Here is a 23,614-nt window from a genome sequence, read left to right on the forward strand (position 1 = left end):
TTTCTGGAAGAATACTCAAGTGCATGTGGGACACCCCTCCACTGACCTCAAACAGGAGATGTCAGCCAAACTACCAGACGACACAACTTGTGCATATCCTACTCCTATATCTACAGATTCTGTTCCTCCCAAGTACTCATAAATCTCAGCTCTTCCAATACACTAAATACTTGGAATCCTCTATTCCCTGCTTGGAAACATACTCTATCCCCCGCAACCGATTTCATACTCTTATAGACCCGCATCCCACTTTTCAGAATTCTTGCAGAACACAGGATTTTCCTAATATTTGCAACTCCTGTACTTCCAAATAACCCAGACACAACGAACCAATTTACTATCAAGACCATTGATTTTACAGTGTAATAGAAAGCTGTAAAATTATAGAATTCAATCCAAAAATTCCAAGATAATTTAACAAATGCTTTTCAAAATACTCGTCAGTGGCCTAATAAGTCTGTCACATGATATGCAACTTATGAAATATTCTCAGACTGAGCAAATCACTAGCATATAAATTGGTGAATTATTCTAAGATTAACTATCCTGCTCGTATTTTTTCCCATATTTTACAACTATTTGACTTCTGTTTTGAAACTATTTTTCAATCTCACACCATATTGTGATTTTTGAACTACATCAAATGACTTTTGAAAATCTAAGTACAAATCATCAATTGCACTTGCCTGGTGACTGATCTTTTTGTAAAGCTCCAGCAGGTTAGATAAATTTTACCACTTAGTCAAAATGAACGTCTTTCCTAACGTTGCTTCATATTCTCGCAAACATTGCTCTCTTACAGATCAACATTTTTGTGTCATAGTTTTATTTCCATAGTCATTTCAATTCCAATGATATGGTGATCACCTGGATTTTCTTGTTCCTTTCTTGCATACCATACATAGACCAATTATCTGGACATTGAATAGCTCTATTTATGCTGTTTGTTCAATAAACTAAGTATGAAAATCTACTTTTATTTATGGCATTTTGTTTTAAAGTACTGGATATATTTTGTTTAAAAACAATTGTATTTTTCAATAAATGCATGACTTACCACTAAGTTTTTTTTTATTCCTTGAGGAGATTTGACCATCCCCAATTGCCCTTCACAATTAATAACCCAGATTTTGTTTTGAAATAAGTGAGGCTAATAGCTTTACTTCCAGGTTTGGACTCTACATATCACCTGAGGATTCTTAAATCAGATTGGTTGGAACATTTTGCCATTTCTTGCCCTGCTTACAAGTTGTAGACCATGGATAATCTACACTAGACCTCTTACTGGAACAATTTGCACATTTTTCTATGTGCAAATTGCCTACCTAAATAATAAGCTCTACAGTTCAAAAGTAATAAACTGCTATCTAAATATAAAGCCAATCGTTTCTGTCCTGAAGGGGTTTATTAGTTGATGTGAGATTTCATTGCCCCGTTTCATTCTCATTCATCACTCATTCAACGTGAGCCTGGATATCAGTGCCAGACTATCAGGCTGCAATATCCAACACAACTATGTCTGAGATTGTTCACGTTTGTTATTTTCCAGTCAGTCAATGGAGAACAAGGAGTGGGCACCCTGACCAATTTTCACATCCCAACCATAGGGACACTGAGGCCATTTGTAGCACACCTAATATTTGTTTTGACTGTGATCAGAAAACTCAGATCTTGGAGAATTAGTTTCTAATCTCAATGAACTGAAACACTGGAGAACCCAAATATATTTGTGGATGAAATGTATTAGGTATTCTCTATCTCAAGCAGCAGCAAGTTTTAAACATGAACACTTTGCTGTAATCTTAAATTCTATTATCTTCACTATCTGCATTTCAAATGCTGTGTAATTCTTAAATCATGAGCCTAAACAAAAATATGCTGTAACATCTAGCATAATGTCATGTCTGTCTATAACTAATAGTTAAGCTTGGTGTTTGCTTAATATTTAATATTAATAACTGAATTGACCCCTCTATTATAGGTGGCTGCTGCCGAACTACGCCAGCTGATATAGCAGAGCTGCGAGATACTTTAAAAGCAAATCTGTCACAGCAATGAGCTTCAAATATTGCAAGAAGAATGTGAATGCTGTTAATTTTCTTCACCATTATCACCAATTAGTTTTTAAAATACCGTACATACCATTAGCCTGTTAAATTATGTATTAACTAGAATGGTTGCTTGGTGAGTTTACAAAATTCTTATTCTGATGTACTGTTTATCTGATCTCCAAATGGAAGCAAGTATACAGTGATCTATCAAAAGTTTAAATTTGGAATAACCCAAAAGATGACTTCCCCATACTATGGTCATTTGATCAGCATGAGCAACTACTGTAACCTATTACGGTGATTAGGTTACTGAAAAAAGCAATTCCGTAATTTTCTTACTGTATCTAAGCATTAGTTTCATGGAAAAACATTATTGCAAGAGAAGCTTTATCATAACTTTAAAGTGAGTGAAGATGCCAATTTTAAATGTTAGAAGCTTGTTTGAAAATTGCTAGCTTTTGTGTAAATTAGATGCCCTCCCAGTAATGAGGCAAATTCAGACTGCTGCAATAAAATTCAAAGAATTTTCAGGGCCAGAATATTAGCAGCTGTATCACGCTGCAGAACATCAAAAGCTAGTTCACACAATGAATGGAGACATTAAGGACAATCACAAGATTTTGGTTGAAGTTAGACCTGGACAACATTCAGGTTTGGGGTGGTTAGTGGCAAGTAACATTGTGTAGGCAATGACCATCTCCAACAAGAAAGAATCCAACTATCTCCCCTTGGTACATCTGGAAGAAGTATAACTTGACTTTGCTGTCCATTAAAGTATCTTATGTAAGTCTTATTTTATCAAACGATTCCTGATTCCTCATAGCCGAGTTATTTATTTTAACCAATTTTCTGGTTTTTTTGGAAGGAACTGATGCTTTTAGGCAAGAGCAACCTCATGGCTCTTTCTGCCTACATCTTTGTTTTTGGTAGTTCCCAGTGTTACAATGGCTAGAGCATTGTAGAACATTAAAGTTCTCTGGAGATTCACATGTAACTGTGGCTTTACATTATTCGGACATGTTGAGTGATAAGTCAACCAAGATCTTTGTGTTCCTTCCTTAACTTTAACATCTCTAATCCCTGCCCCATAAGTTTACTTTGAATATACAGGACCAGGCAGTTGTCAATAATAAATGCCATTTGCTCAAACATTCCCAGTGTAAACCTTGAGTTCTGTATAGAACTCAACAAAGTTTACACTGGGAATGTTAGCTTGTTGGGCTAGACAGGATTTCTTTGAGTGCAAATCTGTGTCTTTGTAAGAATAAAGAGAACATCTGTTTTAACAATTTGAGAAAACATTGTACCCAGATAACTTGCACAAGAATCTCTGAGCCAAAAGGGGCCCATACTTTCCTGTAAATATTTGCTGATTGCATTGCAATCAATCAACAGATGTCATGTTGATCAAAAGGCCAGCTGGTACAATGCACTGTTGAGCTATCTTAGAGATGTTCCTATTTGTTAAGTCATTCTGCTACTGAAATTACCTAAGTCATAATGTTATGGGTTCATAGAATATACAACAAAGAAACAGACCATCTGGCCCAACCTCAGTCCATGCTGGTTTTTATAGTCCATTCAATCCATTCCAGAATTTGAGCACAATTCAGGCTTACTACCATAGCACAGTAATGGAGTAAAGCAGATTAGCAGTTCTAAGGAAATTCTGTCGTCTGCCTATGCAACAATTAAAAAAAATATTTTAGATTGGCTCATGCTGGAAGCAGAATAAGGTAACTATCATCACACTGATATTATACTGTTGAGCATAAAATGTATAAACGTTTATCCTGCAGTCTTGAAAGAAGTTCTATTCAAATGGTGAAAAACCAGATGTCTTTTTCTTTCCTAATGACATTTTGATAATTATTTTATTGCATATGTTTCTAAATTCTATTCTAATAAACTATGACTTTTCTTAAGGCATTTTTTTCATCAGTCTGCATTGAACTATGCTTAAAATAGTCTCCACCTCACTATATCCTCAGTATGACCAATTATATTTCTTGCACAGACATCAGCCCACATCTTGAATAAATCAGAAGAGCACTTTATTCATTTTTAAAATGTAATCTCAGAAAAAGAGATTCTATTTTTGTGTACAATGGTTTCTGGAATTCATTCTCTTTAAAAAAAGCTATTGAAAATAAAAACAGGACTTCTCTTTAACAACCCCTCAATGTGCTTACATTGGTTTTAATTCCTACTATTATGCAATAGTACTGTACACAACAGACTGGCCTATGTATTACTTATTACACAATTATAACATAGGTTTTCAACTTCACTTTTGCAACACTTAACATCACTGGAAAAACAATTTGCTGAGACCAATCTTATTATTCTCAAAAGCTTTCGCAGACCACGCTTTACACTTGTAATGCCCAAAATTTCTGAATCCAAAGAACACAAATCATTTTATGTCCCAATTCTTCATACCTCAAGTACATTCCACTATTACACTATCAAATTCATTCAATACTTTCTTCATCAGTGTCACTTTCAGGCGATACACCATCTCTATAATCATATGGACTTGAGATTTGCTTCCATTCTGATGTTTGCTGAAATCTATCACTGTTAATTGTGTCATTCGTTGATGGTTCATGACGATCATTTAAAACTCTTTCTAGACCGATGGCAGAATTGGCCTTGCATTCTGATACCTTTGAACGTGTTTCACATCTGAAATTTCCAATGTTCATCATCCAAGTGCTTAATTTTTGCCAGTTCAGTTTTTGGAATGCAATTATGCAATGCAGGTTTCCACCAACCTAATTAGAGACCACATCAAATAATTAAACAATAATCATAGGTCATCAGGCGTATCTCATCTACTATAAAGAGAAATGCAGTAAGTCTCCCTTGCTTGCTCTTTCCCTGTAGTCCTGCAATTTTTTTCCTTTTTAAGTATTTATCCAATTCCATTTAAAGTTATTATTGAATCTGCTCCCTCTTCAATTTCAGGCAGTGATTTTGGATCATAACTCATTATGTGAAACATTTTTCCTCCAGTTGCTTCTGGTTCTTTTGCTAATTACCTTATGTCCTCAGGTTAACAAACCTGCCAGTATTTCCTTCTGTCAAAACCCTTCCAAGATTCTGAAAACCCCTTAAAATTTCCCCTTAATTTCCTCTGCTCAAAAAAAAAACCCCAGATTAATTAGGCCATGTAAGTGGTGTGACAAAAATATATTTTTCAATATTTTCCCAATATCACTGTGAAACAGGTACGTGTGTGTGTGTGTGTGTGTGTGTGACTGTGTGAGAGACTAATGAGAAAAACCAGTGATTTTTTTTTCCCCATATTGAGTCGAGAGAGAGAAACTCATGCAATACTACCCTCACAGCAACAAGGCCTGGAAAATCCTGCCCACTAATAAGGGATATTTCGCTCTGAATTTAACTAAAATCTTTTGGGAAATGTTTGTAGAACTACTGTTTACTATGTAAATGCAATTGTAATGTTTAAGTTTTCTCTTTTTAAATAAACATTTAAATCTAATACCTTAAAGTGCTTTGAATGTTTTACTCCTGACTTCAACGCAGAGACTTTCTCAAAATACAAATTGCAAATCGTGATAGTTCGTCCAAATTTCCCTTTGGAATTTGGGCAACCCAACAATTACCACCTGCCATATCATAACCAAAATATTTCTTATCTGGTACATGCTAGTAAATCTTCTCTGTATATCCTCTTAAGGCCCTGGCATCTTTGCCATCTGGGACTGAGCGAGTGATTTCTAAAGATATAGCCTAATTCACTTGACGTGGCACCCTATGCCATTGTTTATAGAGCCAAGAATCAAATGTTTAGAATTATCAATCACAATAGTTTGTAAGGATAACTAAGCTAATTATGTAACTTTCACACAAAAATGATCCAGTAGCTTACATAGTTGTACTGTTTGATTCCCAAGTTCAAAGTTGCAAATTATTGGAATTTGCTTGCTGAGTGATTTTCACTAAAATAATTAAGGTGTTGCACAAAAGGCATCTTAGAAAGAAGGAAATGCTAACAGGGACAAAACTGATGTTTCTTCCACCAAAGACACACAAATAAGATTCATGTCAGAGAAAGTGTATGGAGAGCAAGTTCCATTGTTGGTACTCTCAAAAATCTCATGTTTAGAGTGTTTCAGAAGTTACTCCTTTTATTTCTTCACATTCAAAAGCTGATTTTTCTCCACCACAAATTTTGCAGTCAAGTATCCTGCATTTGGGGACATCGCAGGTGTCAGCACACCCGAAGTGCAATGAACTAGCCTTGTCCTGGGTGAACCACCTGTTTGATCGTGATTTCAGCCCTGTTCTTCTATTTGGTACACATCAGTAAATGGGTCAAGGATTATTCTAAATCAAATTTTCACCCAGCTGGTTGATTTATTGAAATAATAGGTGAGATTTTTCTGACCATTCTTGACAGTGGGATCTTTCAGACCTGCTGAATTTGACCTTCACCTCCCACCAGTGGCAGGATGGGGCAAGCCATGCAAAATGTTATAGACTTTGGCAGGACCGTAAGATTCTGCTAATAGCAAATGGGACTTGAAAGACCCCAGCACTGAGTCGGGGACTCAAAATTGAACATCCAAATTGTTTCTTACAAAGGGTAGGGCAGTCAAGACTCTGTATCCAGCTGTCTGGACAGTGATCCTGGAGGCCACATACCATTTCACATGATCCAATTCCATGCATGTTAAAGTCTGTCCTGTTGTGGTACATGTTAGTAATCTTAGAATTCACAGCAGGAGTACAAAACTTTGAATTTTTTTTTGACATTACAAATAATTTTGAAAAAATGACATCCAAAACTTTCATTGATACCTTTTTGGTTTTTCTGTACTGTATACCCTTTTCAGAATTTCGAATGTCAAGGTATTCAGGATTCTGAGTGTTGAGATCTGTCACAATATCTGCCCACCTAAAGTTAGAAATAAGTCATTGTATTAGCAGATACACAATTATTGCAATCCTGGATAATTTGCAGGAACTGCAAAAAAAAATCTATATCTTTTTAAGAAATTAGCCGAACTTGAAATTATCTCAACACTAACTGAAATAGTTCCACAATGTTCGCAATTACACAATCACAACTGTTAGTGTAGAAGGAGGTCATTCGGTCCATGTCTGCATTGGCTTGATGAATGAGTATTATGACTGTGCCATTCTCCAGCCTTTTCCTCATGCCCCTACAAATTGTTCGATTCAAATAATCATCCAATGCCCTGTAGAATGCCTCAATTGAACTTGCCTCCGCCACACTTCCAGGCAGTGTATTCCAGACCACAACTACTCACTGTGTGGTTCTCACATGGCATTTGCTTCTTTTAAATCTATACTGTCTCATTCTCAATCCTTTTATGAGCAGGAACAATTTTTCTCTATCTAGCCTCATGATTTTGAAAACCTTTATCAAATCTTCTCTGTCTTCTCCTCTCCAAGGACAGCAGTTCCAATCTCCCCAATGTATCTTTGTAACTTAAGTTTCTCATCACTGGAACCATTTTTGTAAACCTTTTCTGTACTCAAAGCATAGCTTAAAATATTCAGTTAAATACATTTAAATTTTAAATTGAATAACCAATAGAGATACAAAGAAATAGACATACAATGGTTCCAGTCTCATTTGGGAAATTTGGAACTAATTTCTTTTAGAAAAAAACTTGCATTTATATACCATGTTTCCTGGCAGCAGGGTATTGCAAAGAACTTTACAGTCAATGAAGTACTTTTGGAGTGTAGTCACAATTGTAATATAGGAAATAATGATTTTACTTGAAAGCAGCCAGCAATGCTAACATTTTTGCAAAGCTCCATAGAAGTCCTTCAGGTTCTCTTTTGAAGTAAGAGAACAATTATCAATTTCACAAAACAGCTTCAGCATCATTTCTGCTGATCAGACAGGGGGGTGGGGGTAAGGCCTGGGGTGGTAGTTGAGGGTATGGGGTGATGTCCAATGCAGGAATTGGTCTGGGTGTTGACAATAATTAACCAGAAGTTAGAAGAGGCCTCCTTCAGTGGTCCCCAGCAAATCAGATGCCAGTCTCCAGCCAAAATGATCCATTCCATGTGATATCAAGAAACAGTTGGAGGCACTGGATGCTGCAAAGACAATGGGCCTTGATAATATTCTGGCAATAATACTGAAGACTTGTGCTCCAGAACTTGTCATTTACCCAGCTAAGCTCTTCAAATACAGCCACAACACTTAGCTACCCGACAATGTGGAAAATTGCCCAGGTATGTCCTGTACACAAAAAGCAGGACAAATGCAATCTGGCCAATTAATCTACTCTCAATCATCAGTAAAGTGATGGAAAGGGTCATCAACTGTGCTATCAAGCAGCACCTGGTCAGCAATAACCTGCTCAGTGATGCCCAGTTTGGGTTTCATTAGGGTCACTCAGATTCTGACGTTATTACAGCTTGATTCAAACATGAATGAAACAGCTGAATTCCACAAGTGAGGCAAGAGTGACAGCCCTTGACATCAAGGCCACATTCAACCATGTGTGGCATCAAGGAGCCCTAGTAAAACTGGAATCAATGGGTATCGGGGACAAACTCTCCGTGGGTTGGAGCCATACTTGGTACATAGGAAGATGGTTGTGGAGGTTGTGTTATCATCAGTTTGGGCAGTAATTGGCCAGGTTGCATTTGTCCTGCTTTTTGTACACAGGACTTACCTGGGCGATTTACAACATTGTTGGATAGATACCAGTGTTGTAACTGTACAGGAAGAGTTTGGCTGGGGGGAGTGACAAGTTCCAGAGCACAAGTCTTCAGTACTATTGCCAGAATGATATCAGTCCCATTGCCATTTCAGCATCCAGTGTCTCCAACTGTTTCTTGTGGGGTTAATCGAATTGGCTGGAGTGTTAACATCTCTGCAGGAGTCTCTCAAGGTAGTGTCCTGTGCCAAACCATTGTCCGCTGCTTCATCAACGACCTTCCCTCCGTCGTAAAGTCAGGAGTAGGGATATTTGCCAATGACTGCACAATGTTCAGCACCATTCATGACTCCTCAGACACTGAAGCAGTCCATGTTCAACTGCAACAAGATCTGGACAATATCCAGACTTGAGCTGACAAATGGCAAGTAACATCCGACTCACACAAATGCCAGGCAATGAGCGTCACTAATAAGAGAAACTCTAACCACCATCCCTTGAAATTCAGTGGTGATATTATCACTAAATCCCCCACTTTCAACATCCTTGGGGTTACCATTGACCGAAAACGTAAATGGCCTCACCACATAAACACAGTTGTTACAAGAGCAGCTCAGAGACTAGGAATACTGTGGCAAGTAACTCATCTCCTGACTTCCCAAAGCCTATCCATCATCTACAAGGCACAAGTCAGAATGTGATGATATACTCCCCACTTGCCTGGATGGGTGCAGCTCCAACAACACTCAAGAAGCTTGACACCATCCAGGACAAAGCAGCCGCTTGATTGGTACATCTACAAACATCAACTCCCACCACTACTGAAACTCAATACAGCAGTGTGAGATATCTACAGGATGCGCTGCAGAAATTCACCAAAGATCCGCAGACAGCACCTTCCAAACCCACAACCATTTCCCTCTAGAAGGTCAAGGGCAGCAGATACATGGCAACACCACCACTTGCAAGTTCCCCTCAAAGCCGCTCACCATCCTGACTCGAAAACATATCGCTATTCCTTCGCAGTTGCTGGGTCAAAATCCTGGAATGCCCTCTCTAACGGCATCGTGGGTCAACCCACAGCACACGAACTGCAGCAATTCAAGAAGGCAGCTCACCACTACTTTCTCAAGGCCAACTAGGGATGGGCAATAAAGGCTGGCCAGCCAGCGATACCAATGTTCCACGATTCCAAACGTGGAGCTGATGGTGCCATAAAGCTGGCTGCCGGAGACTCACAGAAGCCATGACATTCATCAGGGAACTTGCGAAACAGCCTCCGCTCGAGTCTCCTGGCCCTCTGCGCTACGAAAGCAGCTCAGTGGGCTAGGAAAATCACCCCCAAAATTCTTCTAACCCTTTCGGAGTAACTATTGGTATAACTCTGCTGGAACCATCTGAAGTTAAAGTAAAGTTTATTTGTCACAAATAGACTTACATTCACACTGCAATGAAGTTAGTTTGAAAATCCCCTAGTCGCCACGCTCCTGCGCCTGTTTGGGTACACTGGGGGAGAACTGGGGCAGCAAGGCAGCACAGTGGTTAGCACTGCTGCTTCACGGCGCCAGGGACCTGGGTTCGATTCCTGGCTTGGATCACTGTCTGTGTGGAGTTTGCATATTTTCCCTCTGACTGCATGGGTTTCCTCCAGGTGCTCCGGTTTCCTCCCATATTCTGAAAGCCGTATTGGTTAGGTGCATTGACCCGAACAGGTGCCGGACTCTGGCAGCTAGGGGAATTTCACAGTAACTTCAATGTAGTGTTAATGTAAGCCTTACTTGTGACTAATAAATAAATAAATAAATCTAAAGTTAAGTTACTTAAGAATTTAGCGTGGCCAATTCACCTAATCTGCACATCTTTGGACTGAGAGAAGAAACTGGAGCACCCAAAGAAAACCACGCAGACACAGAGAGAATGTGCAAACTCCACACAGATAGTGACCCAAGCTGGGAATTGAACCTGGGTCCCTGACATTGTGTGGCAGCAGTGCTAACCACTGTGCCACTGTTAGAGATTTAAATCACATTTTCTGATGGTTCCCACCACAGGGTTATTTCCCAGAGGATGTTAGGAAGTTAGTATGTCTGTGCAATTGCTGTGCAAACTCTTACCTGTAAACTTCTGAGAGGGATATTCCCTTGTGCATTTTGGCAAGGCCCCAGATCTGACATTAGAGAGACTAGAACTAGAGTTCTTTATGATGCTAAATTGCAGAACCAATTTGAGGCAGTGGACTGACCTTTCTTCAGTTCAAAACTTCAAAATGTAAAAGGTCACAAAATGATCTGCTCTACGTGGTAAGGTGATGTGAGATGAAGGATAAAAAGATGAGAAGATAATTGTTTCAGCAAGTTTTAAATCAGAACATACTAAATTTAAAGAGTATTTTGAAACAGTTTCAGAATCATGCATTGAAAAAAACTTGCAAAGAATTGTGAAATTATCTGAGTTGTCTAAGTTTAATAACGGCCATGGAAGTTAAACTTGGCACAAACATTTCTTGCTTTGGTATTTTCTTGTTTGAAGGGGTGATAATAGAACAATCCTGTTTGAGTTAAATCAATTTTTTTTGAAAATAAATATTTGATCATTCAATCTACTTATCACTGGATTATATTCACAGTAATATGTATTCCTATAAATTGTACACTTGACAAGTTAGGTAAAATTATTCTATTTAGCCATTAAAAGTAAAAAAAATCCCACTTGAATTTTATTAATGAATCCAGTTTCATTTTCCATGAATAATAAAACAGTGCAAATTATACACACAGGAAGTTGCACAGAATCCAAACACAGTTTGACTGAACAAAATCTATTTTTATTTTATAAGAACATAAGAAATAGGAGCAGGAGTAGGCCATCTAGCCCTTCGAGCCTGCCCTGCCGTTCAATAAGGTAATGGCTGACCTGCAGTGGATCAGTTCCACTTTCCCGCTTTCTCCGCATAACCCTTAATTCCCTTGTCTATCAGAAATCAAAAGAACATAAGAAATAGGAGCAGGAGTAGGCCATCTAGCCCCTCGAGCCTGCCCCGCCATTCAATAAGATCATGGCTGATCTGTCGTGGCTCAGTTCCACATTCCCGCCCTCTCCCCATAACACTTAATCCCCTCGCTTATCAAAAACCCATCAACCCACGTCTTAAAAATATTTAGCGAGACAGCCTCCACCACTTCAACGGGCAGAGAATTCCAGAGATTCACCACCCTTTGAGTGAAGAAGTTCCTCCTCAACTCCGTTCTAAACCGCCCCCCCTTTATCTTGAGGCTGTGCCCCCTAGTCCTACTGTCCTTTCTGAGCGGGAAGAGTCTCTCCACCTCTATCCTATCCATCCCGTTCATCATCTTATATGTCTCAATGAGATCTCCCCTCATTCTTCTAAACTCTAACGGGTACAAGCCTAGTTTATTCAGCCTCTCCTCATAGCTCAACCCCCTCAACTCTGGTATCAGCCTAGTAAACCTCCTCTGCACTCCCTCCAAGGCCAAAATATCCTTGTGTAAGTGCGGCGACCAAAACTGCACACAGTACTCCAGCTGCGGCCTCACCAATGTCCTATACAGCTGCAACAAGACCTCCCTACTTTTATATTCAATCCCCCTCGCTATGAAGGCCAGCATCCCATTAGCCTTCCTGACCACCTGCTGCACCTGCAGGCTGGGTTTTTGCGACTCATGCACAAGGACCCCGAGGTCCCTCTGTACTGTCGCCTGCTGCAGTTTTTCACCATGTAAGTAATAGTCCTTCCTACCATTATTCCTACCAAAGTGGACCACCTCGCACTTGCCAACATTAAATTCCTTTTGCCAGTTCCTGGCCCATTCGCCCAGCCTATCTAGATCCTTCTGCAGACTCTCCACACCCTCTGCGCAATTTGCTGTTCCACCAATCTTGGTGTCATCAGCAAATTTCAACTCCATACACTTGGTTCCCTCCTCCAGATCATCTATATAAATGGTAAATAGCTAAGGCCCCAGCACCGACCCCTGGGGCACTCCACTAGTCACCATCCGCCAATCCGAATAGCACCCATTAACCCCCACTCTCTGCCTCCTATTTGACAACCAATCCTCTATCCACGCTAACACTCTACCCCCAACTCCATGTCCCCTGACCTTCTGCAATAACCTCTTGAGGTACCTTGTCAAACGCCTTCTGAAAATCAAGAAAGACCACATCCACCGGCTCTCCTCTATCCACCGCCCTAGACACATCCTCATAGAACTCCAATAAATTTGTCAGACACGACTTCCCCTTAACGAAACCGTCCTCCAAGGATCCAACATTCACTCTAGCCAGTCCCCTCCTCTTTATATATTTGTAAAAACTTTTACTATTATTTCTTGTATTTAGAGCTAGTTTAGCTTCATACTCTACCTTTCCTTTCTTTATCGCTTTCTTAGTCATTCTTTGTTTTTTAAATCTTTCCCAATCTTCTAATTCCCCACATTTTTGGCCACTCTGTACGCATCGGCTTTTAATTTAATAATCTCCTTTATTTCCTTCAATTTCCATGGCTGGTTACCCCTTTCTTACAGTCCTTCTTTACCATCGGAGTATATTTCTGCTAAGTACTGAAAAAGGTCTCCTTAAAAATCCTCCACTGTTCCTCAGCTGTCCTACCAACCAACGTGTGCCCCCAATCTATATTAGCCAATTCCACCCTCATCTTATCATACTCCCCTCTGTTCCAGCAGAGGACACTGGTTTGGGACCCTACTTTCTCACTCTTCATCTGCATCAGAAATTCAACCATATTGTGATCACTCATCCCAAGAGGATCCCTCACAAGATCATCCCTAATTCTATCTGCTTCGTTACACAGTACCAGATCTAAGACAACTCGCTCCCTCGTAGATTCCGTCACATACTGTTCAAGGAAACTATCCCGACAGCATTCCAAGAACTCTTCCTCAAGCCCACCGCGTCCAATTTGAGTCAACCAATCAATATGCATATTAAAATCCCCCATAACTATCGCCGTTCCATTTTTGCACGCAAGTTTTAATATTGTTTTCTATTTCCCTCCTAATATTTAGAAACATGTACGTAAATACCAGCTACAATTGAGAAAGCATTTCTTCAGCAGTGCTACACAAGAATTCTGGAGTATTCAAATAACAAGCAATTTTCTGGCAGCTATTGTGTGTGTGGCATTCCTCCCATAGTCCAAAGATGTGCAGGCTAGGTGGGTTCACCACGTTAAATTGCCCCTTAGTGTCCAAAGATGTGTAGGTTAGGTGGATTAGCCAAAGTAAACTTTTTCCTATACTATGAGAACTATCTACCAAAAAAAAAGAGCGAGAGGGAGACACACACACCCCCACTTTACATTAAAGCTGAGGTTCTTGTTGTGCATTCTGCATTAAACTATCAGAAAATATATTTTCAAGCTGTATTGCCTTATGAAACCAGAGACCAGATATTTTGAAGTATGTTGGTTCTGTAGTCACTCTATTTATGACAGTGGTACACAAATCTGCCAGATTCCCCTGCAGTAGTAGGCTTTTATGACATCTAAACATTGATACTTGTCAGTGAACTGATTATTATTGAGATGTCAGGCTGATGGTGGTTGACATCACTTGTCTGAGACATATCCTCAAAGTGGAATTAAAAATATTACATTTTCAATGTTTCAGTTGATCCTTTTTGACAGTAAAGGTCTGAAATCCCTGTTCTGAACAATATTTCATGAAGCTAACGCAGGGACTGCAACAGGTTGAATGAATGGGTCCCATAACAGATGGAATTCAATTTGAAGCTATCCACTGTTAGACTTTTTGAATGGCGAAGGGTTTGGAAGTGTTTGCATTGAGAGAGAACTGGGTATTCTTGGACATGAATCATGAACATTTACATGCAAGAAGGCAAATGATATGTTAGCTTTTCATACAAAGTGATTGAGGTATAATGGTGAAAATGTCTTATTACAGTCATACGGAGCACTGGTGAAATCACACCAAGAACAGTGTGTGCAGTTTTGGCCTCCTTATCTAAAGGAGGACAAACTTTCCCTGGAAGAAGTTGAGGGAGTCTAACAAAGCTCATTAGGCTGGTTCTGGGATTTGGGTAACATCCAATGAGGAGTGAATATATTCCTGGGAGTTCAGTAGAATGAGAGATGATTTAATCAAAACATATAAAATTCTTCAGTGATTTGATAGGATAAATGCTGAAAAAATGGTTTCCCTGGAACTTAGAACATGGGATCATGGTCTCAGAATAAAAGAGATCACCCTTTTAAGAGAGAGGAGGAATATTGGAGTTGTAAGAGGTTCTCTGTACAAATAGCTCCTATTAGGCTATTCTATTGTTCAAGTACAATTTTTTTCTCTGAGACGAGACAGTGTGTCATGTGGCTCTTTTTCTGCAGACATCACCAGATTTAACCCTATTTCCTCCTCTTTTGATACACGTTTATGCATACAGTTACTGGATAGCACTTAAGAACATAAATCCTTCACCCTGTTGAGACAGCTAGCTGAGCACTGACCTGTGATCAAACCTTGGTTCTTACTATTGTGTGGTTCAAATGCTCAGTGTTTTATCTAACTGTGCCACCAGGCAACTTTTGGAATGTAACCATAATGTTTAAATGTCAAACTTACTTCTTGCAGTGAATAGCTGGATGTTTCTTGCTTGGTTCACCTATTAAAATCCAAAATTCCATTTCTTCAAGGGGGAGCCTGCCTCTGTTATCAAAGGCAAAAAACAACACAGAATTTTGTTTTCTCCTTTATCCTCTGCAAGTAATTTCAGGCATACAAGTGACTGCTTTTGTTCAATTTAGAAACAAAATATGATAAAAGATTTAGCATCAAAAATGGGGGAAAACGAAACACACTTTAAATAGTAAGATTTTGAATGGATCAAAAAGCAGCCATCCCTACAAATGAGACCATAAAAAGGCAAACCAAATATTTTGCTTTAATTATGGAAGCACAAAATAAAAACAAGTAACTAATACAGAACTTATATAACTCCCTAATAGGGCCATTGTTGGAATACTATATAGTTTGGGGAATCAAATCATAGAAATAGAAAAGCTGAATCATAGGTTTATTAGGAATTTACTGGAAATGCGAGATTACAATTGTGCAGAGAGGCTCAAGATTTATTCCTCTTTAGTGCTGATAAGGGTAATGAAAGGATAAACATAGAATACTGTGTCATGAACTTGTTGAACCAGCACACGTTATTTTGAACATGAAATGTTTGCTTAAATATATGACTACACATGAAAAATAATTTAACCACCTTTACTGTGTCATTAACATATTGCAGGTATCTTAACATTTTAGTATTATAGTAAATAAGAGGCTCGCTGTACAAGTAAAATGCCTGCAAATGTGTTCATTTATTTTTAGTTAATTAGTATATTAATTGAAAAACTTTGCCTCTTCACAATATTTATGGTACCATTTAATTCAATATGACCAATTCAGTTCCCTGAAATGTACAACTTGTCTATGTTAGCAATACATTATGATCTGTATTTGAAACATTTTAAACATCAATCATTATGGAAACTTATTTGCAATTCAGTGGAAAAAGCCAATATTTAACTTTTTTCTTGATAGAACTGCTGTCTTATTCCTGTTCCAATGATTAAAATTAAATAAAATCAGCACTTTCTGGCAGTCTAACATTGAAATCCACACGCAAAAACAGCTTTGAGATGCTGGCCAGGGAAGAAACAATGCAGTTATGAGAAATACATACTCACCGAAATGCTTTGGATGCCTTTAAAGGGGTTGCCTCAAATCCAATAGGACAGAAGTAATGATTCTGGCAATGGTAGATAAAAGCCATAGACTCATCCTTCAGTCCTCGAGTTAATTTCATTAATGCCCCTTCAGCTGTAATGTAAACATAAATCAAATATTACATGATCTACATTCACTTCGCCACAAATTTAACGGATGCTATTATGCTTCAACAGATTATATTGGTCATAGCCAAAATATGGAAGACAAAATAGTGATCATCAGGCCAGCTTGGGTAATGAAAAGGATACAATAATTCCTGGCTTAGGAAAGGAGAGGCAAAAATAATAATCCTCTGGAGTTCCCATTCTTGAGCCTAATAATAAATTATTTTTGGGAGTGCACTTGAATGTATATTGACGTCCCTCAGCACATGAATAATTGGCAGTTACACAAGACACTGAACAGTGCATGCAGAACTGCACCCACCAGAAGTCAACACATTGAGAAGGCAAAAGCAAATTGCTGCGGATGCTGGAATCTGAAACCAAAAGAGAAAACGCTGGAAAATCTCAGCAGGTCTGGCAGCATCTGTAAGGAGAGAAAAGAGCTGATGTTTCAAGTCCAGATGACCCTTTGTCAAAACTAAAAGGCATATAAAGTGGGAGATATTTGTACTGTGTGGGAATGAAAGATGAGTCATAGCCGCAAAAACAAGGGGAAAGGCAGCTAATGGCAGCCCATAGAGAGAAAGAAAGGCGTGAATAGCCAAACGGCAGATCAGCCAAAATCAGAAGGTAAACTGTGACAGATGAATATTTGGGGGAAGGATTTGGGTGGGAAGAGAGGTAAAATTGAGGAAAAGAGGAGGAAAGGTGAAGCAAAGGGGGGAAGGTAAGGAAAGGGGGATAAAATAGTAGCAGAGAGTGGGGCAGAAAGAAAAATAAAGGAAGACAAGAAAGAAATAAAAGATACAGAACAGTTAAAAATAAATCAAATGAAAACAAAGGGGTCAAGGTGAGTGGAGCTAATCATCTGAAGTTGTTGAATTTGAGGCTGAGACTGGAAGGCTGTAATGTACCTAGCAGGAAAAATGAGATCCTGCTCCCAGGCCCACATGTCTGTCCTTGGCCTGCTGCAATGTTCCAGCGAAGCTCAACACAAAGGCAGCTGATATTGAAAGCAGGATATGGCGTAGCTGTGAATTTTCAATGTACAGTGCAAGAACATAGAAAAATTTACAAAAGCAAAATATCATAGATGCAGGAAGTCTGAAATATAAACAAGATGCTGGAAATACTCATCAAATCGTGCAGCATTTGTGGAAAAAGAAATAGAGTTGATGTGTCAGGTCGATGACTCCTCATCTCAACAAGGATGAGTTGGAAATGCGAGTGACTTTATGTCAGTGAAAGAGAGAAAGGATCAAAAACAGGGAGAATGTGGTGTATGGTAATGTCACTCAAACAGTAATCCAGAGGCCCAGGTTAATGTCCTAGGGTATGTTATAGCCAGATCTAAAGCTTTTTGTAGCTGATTGCCAACAGCTAAACTTATGTAAAACATGATGGGGAAAGTAGTCAACCTTACACACCATAAGATCTGTGAAACAGCTTGTTTCACAAGCATGTGATAAAATGTACTCAACATGAAATTGCTGCGGTTGCTTAAAAAATGTAGACGAAAACAGATAAAGAGAGCAAGACCAGCAGATGTGCGTTGTTTTTGCAAGCTAGCATTGAGGAAACAAGTCATCTATATATCTGGCAAAATAACTTTCTCAATGCTGGAAGAAACTGGATAAAACAGAGAAGTTAACAGGCTCAGCAGCGAGGCTGCGGTATCAATCATTACACAAGAAGACTGCCCCAAGTTCAGGACTCAGAAGATGACAATCCATTGAAGGAAGTCTAGTCATCTCACCTTGCCACGGGTATTACTTAAGCTGAATCTTGTGATTCATTATATCTAACAAATAGTATTCTAACAAATGATGTAAAGGGCAGTTCAGTGTCTACTGGATGTTTTAAACAGATAACAAGTAGTTTAACAAATGATTTATGTGAAAATAGAACAATTTAGTGTTTATCAAGTGTTTTTAAACAATAATAAAAGAGTTGTGTATGAATATCTCTTGTTTGTGTCTCTTTGTCCGTCATGGTCAGTTGAACCCTAGTTTGAGGGTCAACAATGGGTTCAAATCCCATGATCCCAACTGGTGGAATTTAAATTCAATTTTGAAAAAAATCTGGAATATAAATCTAAGGAACGATTCTTACAAAAAAAATTCCAAGTGTTGACTTTGTGAAAACTGGAGCAAATCCCGCTGGTTTATTCAGCGGGATTTTCAAAATGAATCTCCCACACACTGTGCACTGCAGAGTGCACTAGTGTGAATCTCATTAAAAATCAGTGGGCAGAGCTATTCCCGCCAGCATAGCACTGAGCGGGTCACTGCACATGCACCGATCTGTCAGCGCCAAGATCGGTGCATACACAGTAGCCTGTACTGCCAGCCTGCCGATTGCCAGCCAGCCCTGCGACCCCTCATCGCTGGCCTCGGCTCCCCAAGCAAGTGCAGAGCTATTGTTAACCCTGCTGGAGTGAAACACTCCTGCTAGGGGAGAATTCTAGTGAGCCAGAGACTTCAGTCCCAGGTCTGCTAATGATAGGTAAAATACATTAAAATAAGGATTTGCATAAATTATACAGCTCTGCACCAGAAATCCGATCAACCTTAGTCCTCAGTCAGGCACTGAGATCTCCTAAGGACCCTTGTAGCTGTGTTCAGGATTCTCCCTCCACTTTTAACTGAAAACCACTGCCATGAGATCAACCATCCAAACTTCTCTGCTTCCCTCACTCACTTTAACCTAGCTCCCTCTGAACTTGCAGCACTCTGTTCTCTTGGGTCCGATCTAAAAAACTGTCATCATACCTGCTGACTATTTGGTATACTGACTTCCATCTAGTGGAGGTTTCATACCAACTCTCTTCCTCCTATCTCCTCCTGGACCATGACTCCCACCACTGAACAACAAGCCATACGGTCAATGACAATGTTGGAACCAATCTCCTCTCGAAATCTTGCTTCCAAGCTCATCGTGCCCAATAATTAAAAGCCTGCTTCTACCTCCCTGCAAAGTTCAACAAACATGACTGTAGACCATTTGTTTCAGTCTGTTCCTGCTCCACTGAACTGGTTTTATCTCATTTTGTCTTGCTTATTTTCCCCTTGTCTTATCTCTTCTCACTTGCATCCATGACTCTTCCGGTGCCCTCGGTCACTTTTAACAGTTTCCAGTTTCTTGACGTTAACTGACCCCTTTTCACCATGGACATAAACATTTTCTACACCATTACGATTTAAGGATTCCCTGCTTCATCTTTGAATGGATGCCCAACCAGCCTCCATCCGTCACATCTCCATCCACCTGCTGCACTTGTTCCCACATTGAACAACCATTTAATTCCAAAGGCTTTCTCCAAATGAAATATCTCATTGTGGAAAGTTGCATGGGTTTTAACTACAATGGCCCTTTTATGGGATATGTGGAACATTATGGGCATGATTTCCTCCCAAATATTCTAAGTGACCAATGGGACGATGAGTTTGGAAGACTTGCATGAAGTTTTCCAGAGGAAATAGGGTCAATGATAATCTTAGTAACAATGGCTTCACGTTCAGTTTTTTGGGTGAGCTTAGTTAAATTAATTTATGGCACACTGTGCAACACAGAGGCCAGTCCTCACTCTGGGCATTGGCTCCGATCCCCCCTCCCTCCGGACAGCACTGCAGCCCACTCATCACCCCACTGTGATGGCCGACCTCCTGATGGCCAGCCACAGCCTCCATTTACCAGCCCCATCACCTGTGCAGTATTATCCTTTTCCCTCACCCCCCTACCTCCTACCATCTGGTTCCACCCCATCTGGCCCTGCCCCTGAGGTCCTGCCTCCTCAGGTTCCACCCCCTTGGCACTACCCAGAGCTTGGTGGGCACTGCCAGTGTATTAGGCTGGCAGTGCCAGGTTGGCATTGCCCAAGAGGCACTGCACCCTTATTTCTGACCTCCCAGGGAACCTCAAATGTCTCCGGTCCCACCAGTGAGGCCATCGCACCTGGTGCCCTTTGTCAGGGATCATACTTGAATCCCACTGGTGTAGATCTCCACCAGCTGGGTCGAAAACATAAGTGAGCCTGGACAATACCATCCTGGGCTCACTAACTAGACTGAAATGAGGGAATGAGTACTGTAATCAGCCTCACGCTGTTCCGCAGCATGAGGTGATTATGTCAGAAAAAAACGACCCGGGAAGATCGTGCATGGCCAGATGTTCGACACGATTTCCATTTTTGACCTCCTGCTTCAATTTCCTGTCCTGCTGTGCAACTCGAACAGCATACTGTGGCAGGAAAACCACACTCTATATGTTCCAGACCTTCTCAAGGTCTTTCCTTAACCTTCTTTTCTGGTAAATTGACAACTTTATTTGTGTAGTCTTCTGCTTTCAACCTGAACTGGAAAACTTTTATCACAATTTTGCTTCCAATTTCCACCCTACTCTTGCTGTCACAAGGTCCATCTCGCAATCTGCTCTTCCTTTCCTTGACTGTGTCCGTTTTTGTGGAAGGCTAGTGACCAAAGCTCACTATTAGCTCACTGATTTCCATAACTACCTTCACCATACTTGCTCATACCTTGCTTTCTGTAAGCAAGTATTTCATTCTCCCACTTTCTCAGTCACATCTGTTCCCATGATGCCATTTTCTGTATTAGCATTTCTAATTTACCTTTCTTTTTCCTCAACTCAGAATTCCCCCCACTATGGATGGCAATGTCATTAACTGCATCGGATTTACTTCATGCACGTTGGCTCTCATCCCTTCCCCACAATGCCCAAATTATGATAGCGTTCCCCTCATCTTCACATTCCATCCTGCCAGGCTTTGTATTCAACTGATATCTTCTACCATTTCTGCACCACATCCAGCAAAATGCCACCACCAAAGACATATTCCCCACCCTTTCAGCATTCCAATGGGACGATTTTCTTTCGTGACTAGTCTTCAATCATCTCCAGCGACTGCTCCACTTATTATGGAACCTTTTCCTGCAAGTTAGGGGCTGCACACTTGCCCTTTCAACTCCTCCCTTCTCACTTCCAAGGCCCCAAACAGTCCTTCCAAGTGAAACTGTGATTTACTAGTATTCTTTTAGTTTAATATATTGTATTTGGTGCTCATGCTGTGCCCTCTTCAATATTGTAGAGACCAATGCAAATTGGATGACCAGTTTACAGAACACCTGTTTAGTTCACACACATGAATCTGAGTTCCCAGCAGTGTTCCCATGAAGTTCAATGTTAGTTCAAGCAACAACACCTCACTTCTGACTGGGCATTTCACAGTCTTCTGGACTAAACATTAAGTTAATCAATTTTAGATTGTAACCTCTATCCCCATTGTTTTGTTGTTTTCTATTTTTCTCTCGTCAAATTCACATCCATCCCATACTATGCCTGATCACAGATTCACATAGGGTAGTAAAAGTGAAAAATATTCCATTTGTGAGATCAATATCCCTCCCTTTGATGAAAAATTGATAGTTTATTTTCCTATTGGACACAATTTTATAAATGTTGCATAATGCAAGCATATACACATTTTAAAACTTCAGTAAGCTCATGCAGTCATTATTAGATTCATGAATATTTTAATAAAGCAACAATGCGTTTCATGTACCAGTTTCTCCAGCTGTTCTATTTTTCCCGTGGGGTTTGTACAGCACATAGGAACAGCCTCTCATATGAAAATGCTCATTAAGCTGCCTGAACCATCTGTGAAAAGACAAAGAAAAAGGAGAAGTAAAATTTTAGTAATCATTTAAATCTAAATTAATTTGGTTTAATTTTGGTCAGAGAATTTTTAGACTAATGGCATGATGTAAACATTTATCTGACAGTGGCCAGATGGGTTACAATGGTCTTTTTTCAAATGTATCTTTGCTACAGGGCACATTCCAACACAGTAAATCAAAACTTGTGTTATGCACCTTTTGTGGTTCTCATAACACATTTTCTTCGATCACAACTATTCTGCCAGAGCATTCATTAGATAAAGATGTTCCCTGGAATTAGTAAATATATTTGCATTTACACCATGTGTTATTATAGCTCTGAAAAACATCTTAAATAATTATTGAACACAATTATTTTTATATGAACAAAACCAGCAACCGATTTGTGCACAGCAAGTTAAAATCACCATGAATTAAATTTGGGTATTGCGAAGGTGTTACCCGCTTATTTCTTATAACTGGAAATTAATTTTAAAGTTCAATCACAAAAATGACTCAATTAAATGACATCACCTGTAAACATAATACAAAACAAAAGGGGGTGATTTTCAGCCCATGTTCACCATCAGAGAGAATCAGGAAATGCACTGTGCCAATCTGAGTCAAAAGGCAGTGCCAAGGCTGGGACCGATAGGCAGCCGCATGGAAGGGGTTCCCCTAATGATTGTTGGGAGAGGCTGATGCCTACGTGGGTGGGGAAAGAGTGCCCCCTCAACTGCAAAGGTGTGCTGAGGGAGGAGGAACTCCATTGCTTATGTTGTGGGCACAGGAAGAACTCCCGATGCTTCTCAAGGGGATCCTAAGACTTACATGGCAGGGGGGAGAGAGGCAAGACCCATTCAGTTCCTGTGCTGAACCACAATGGGCTGGCTACATTAATCAAATCATGGAAGACATATATCCAAAGACCTTCCGTATAACAAATTGGCCACTAGGTCATGACCTCCTGGGCATCCTTACTTTTGCTACAATGATAACTGCAAGCGAGGTGTGAAGATCAGGATTTTTTTGTGATATTGACTATGCCAATTTAGAGACTACTGCTGACCGCTGGAGGCTTGGAAGAGACAAGCAGATACGAAAAGCTTTGGGCTGAGAAGAGGGCCCAGAGAAAAAAAGTCAGAAAATTGTGCACCTTCTCTGCTCTCTGTCTTCCTTTGCAGCATATATGGAAGAGATTGCCATTACAGAGTGAAGTTCATCAGCCACACCAGGCAATGCTTAATATAGAGTTGATCACCAAGGCACAAACTATCATCTCAAGTTAGTCGATTGCCACCACAAGATCCAGTACTGTGATGATACAGTGCC

At 39.9% G+C, this 23,614-nt stretch overlaps 2 protein-coding genes across 3 annotated transcripts in view; one reads left to right on the forward strand and one right to left on the reverse strand.

Moving 5' to 3' along the window:
* LOC145348882 (homocysteine S-methyltransferase YbgG) overlaps window positions 1-4,529 on the forward strand; it is a 28,124-nt gene extending 23,595 nt beyond the window's left edge. For both annotated transcript variants that reach the window (XM_080196923.1, XM_080196922.1), the window contains exon 8: window positions 1,982-4,529. In XM_080196923.1, the coding sequence (XP_080053049.1) occupies window positions 1,982-2,058 (77 nt within the window). In that variant the 3' untranslated portion in view covers window positions 2,059-4,529. The remainder of the gene's footprint in view (window positions 1-1,981) is intronic.
* Window positions 1-23,614, reverse strand: part of ercc5 (excision repair cross-complementation group 5) — a 130,716-nt gene that overhangs the window by 62,574 nt on the left and 44,528 nt on the right. Inside the window, exons 6-10 of the mRNA XM_080198022.1 lie at window positions 22,189-22,283; window positions 16,464-16,596; window positions 15,346-15,429; window positions 6,882-6,978; window positions 4,531-4,828 (exon numbers count right to left, since the gene is read on the reverse strand). Coding sequence (XP_080054148.1) covers window positions 4,531-4,828; window positions 6,882-6,978; window positions 15,346-15,429; window positions 16,464-16,596; window positions 22,189-22,283 — 707 coding nt within the window. The remainder of the gene's footprint in view (window positions 1-4,530; window positions 4,829-6,881; window positions 6,979-15,345; window positions 15,430-16,463; window positions 16,597-22,188; window positions 22,284-23,614) is intronic.

The sequence above is a fragment of the Carcharhinus amblyrhynchos genome, chromosome 10 (assembly GCF_965287045.1).
Source record: "Carcharhinus amblyrhynchos chromosome 10, sCarAmb.v2.hapA, whole genome shotgun sequence".
NCBI lineage: Eukaryota > Metazoa > Chordata > Chondrichthyes > Carcharhiniformes > Carcharhinidae > Carcharhinus > Carcharhinus amblyrhynchos.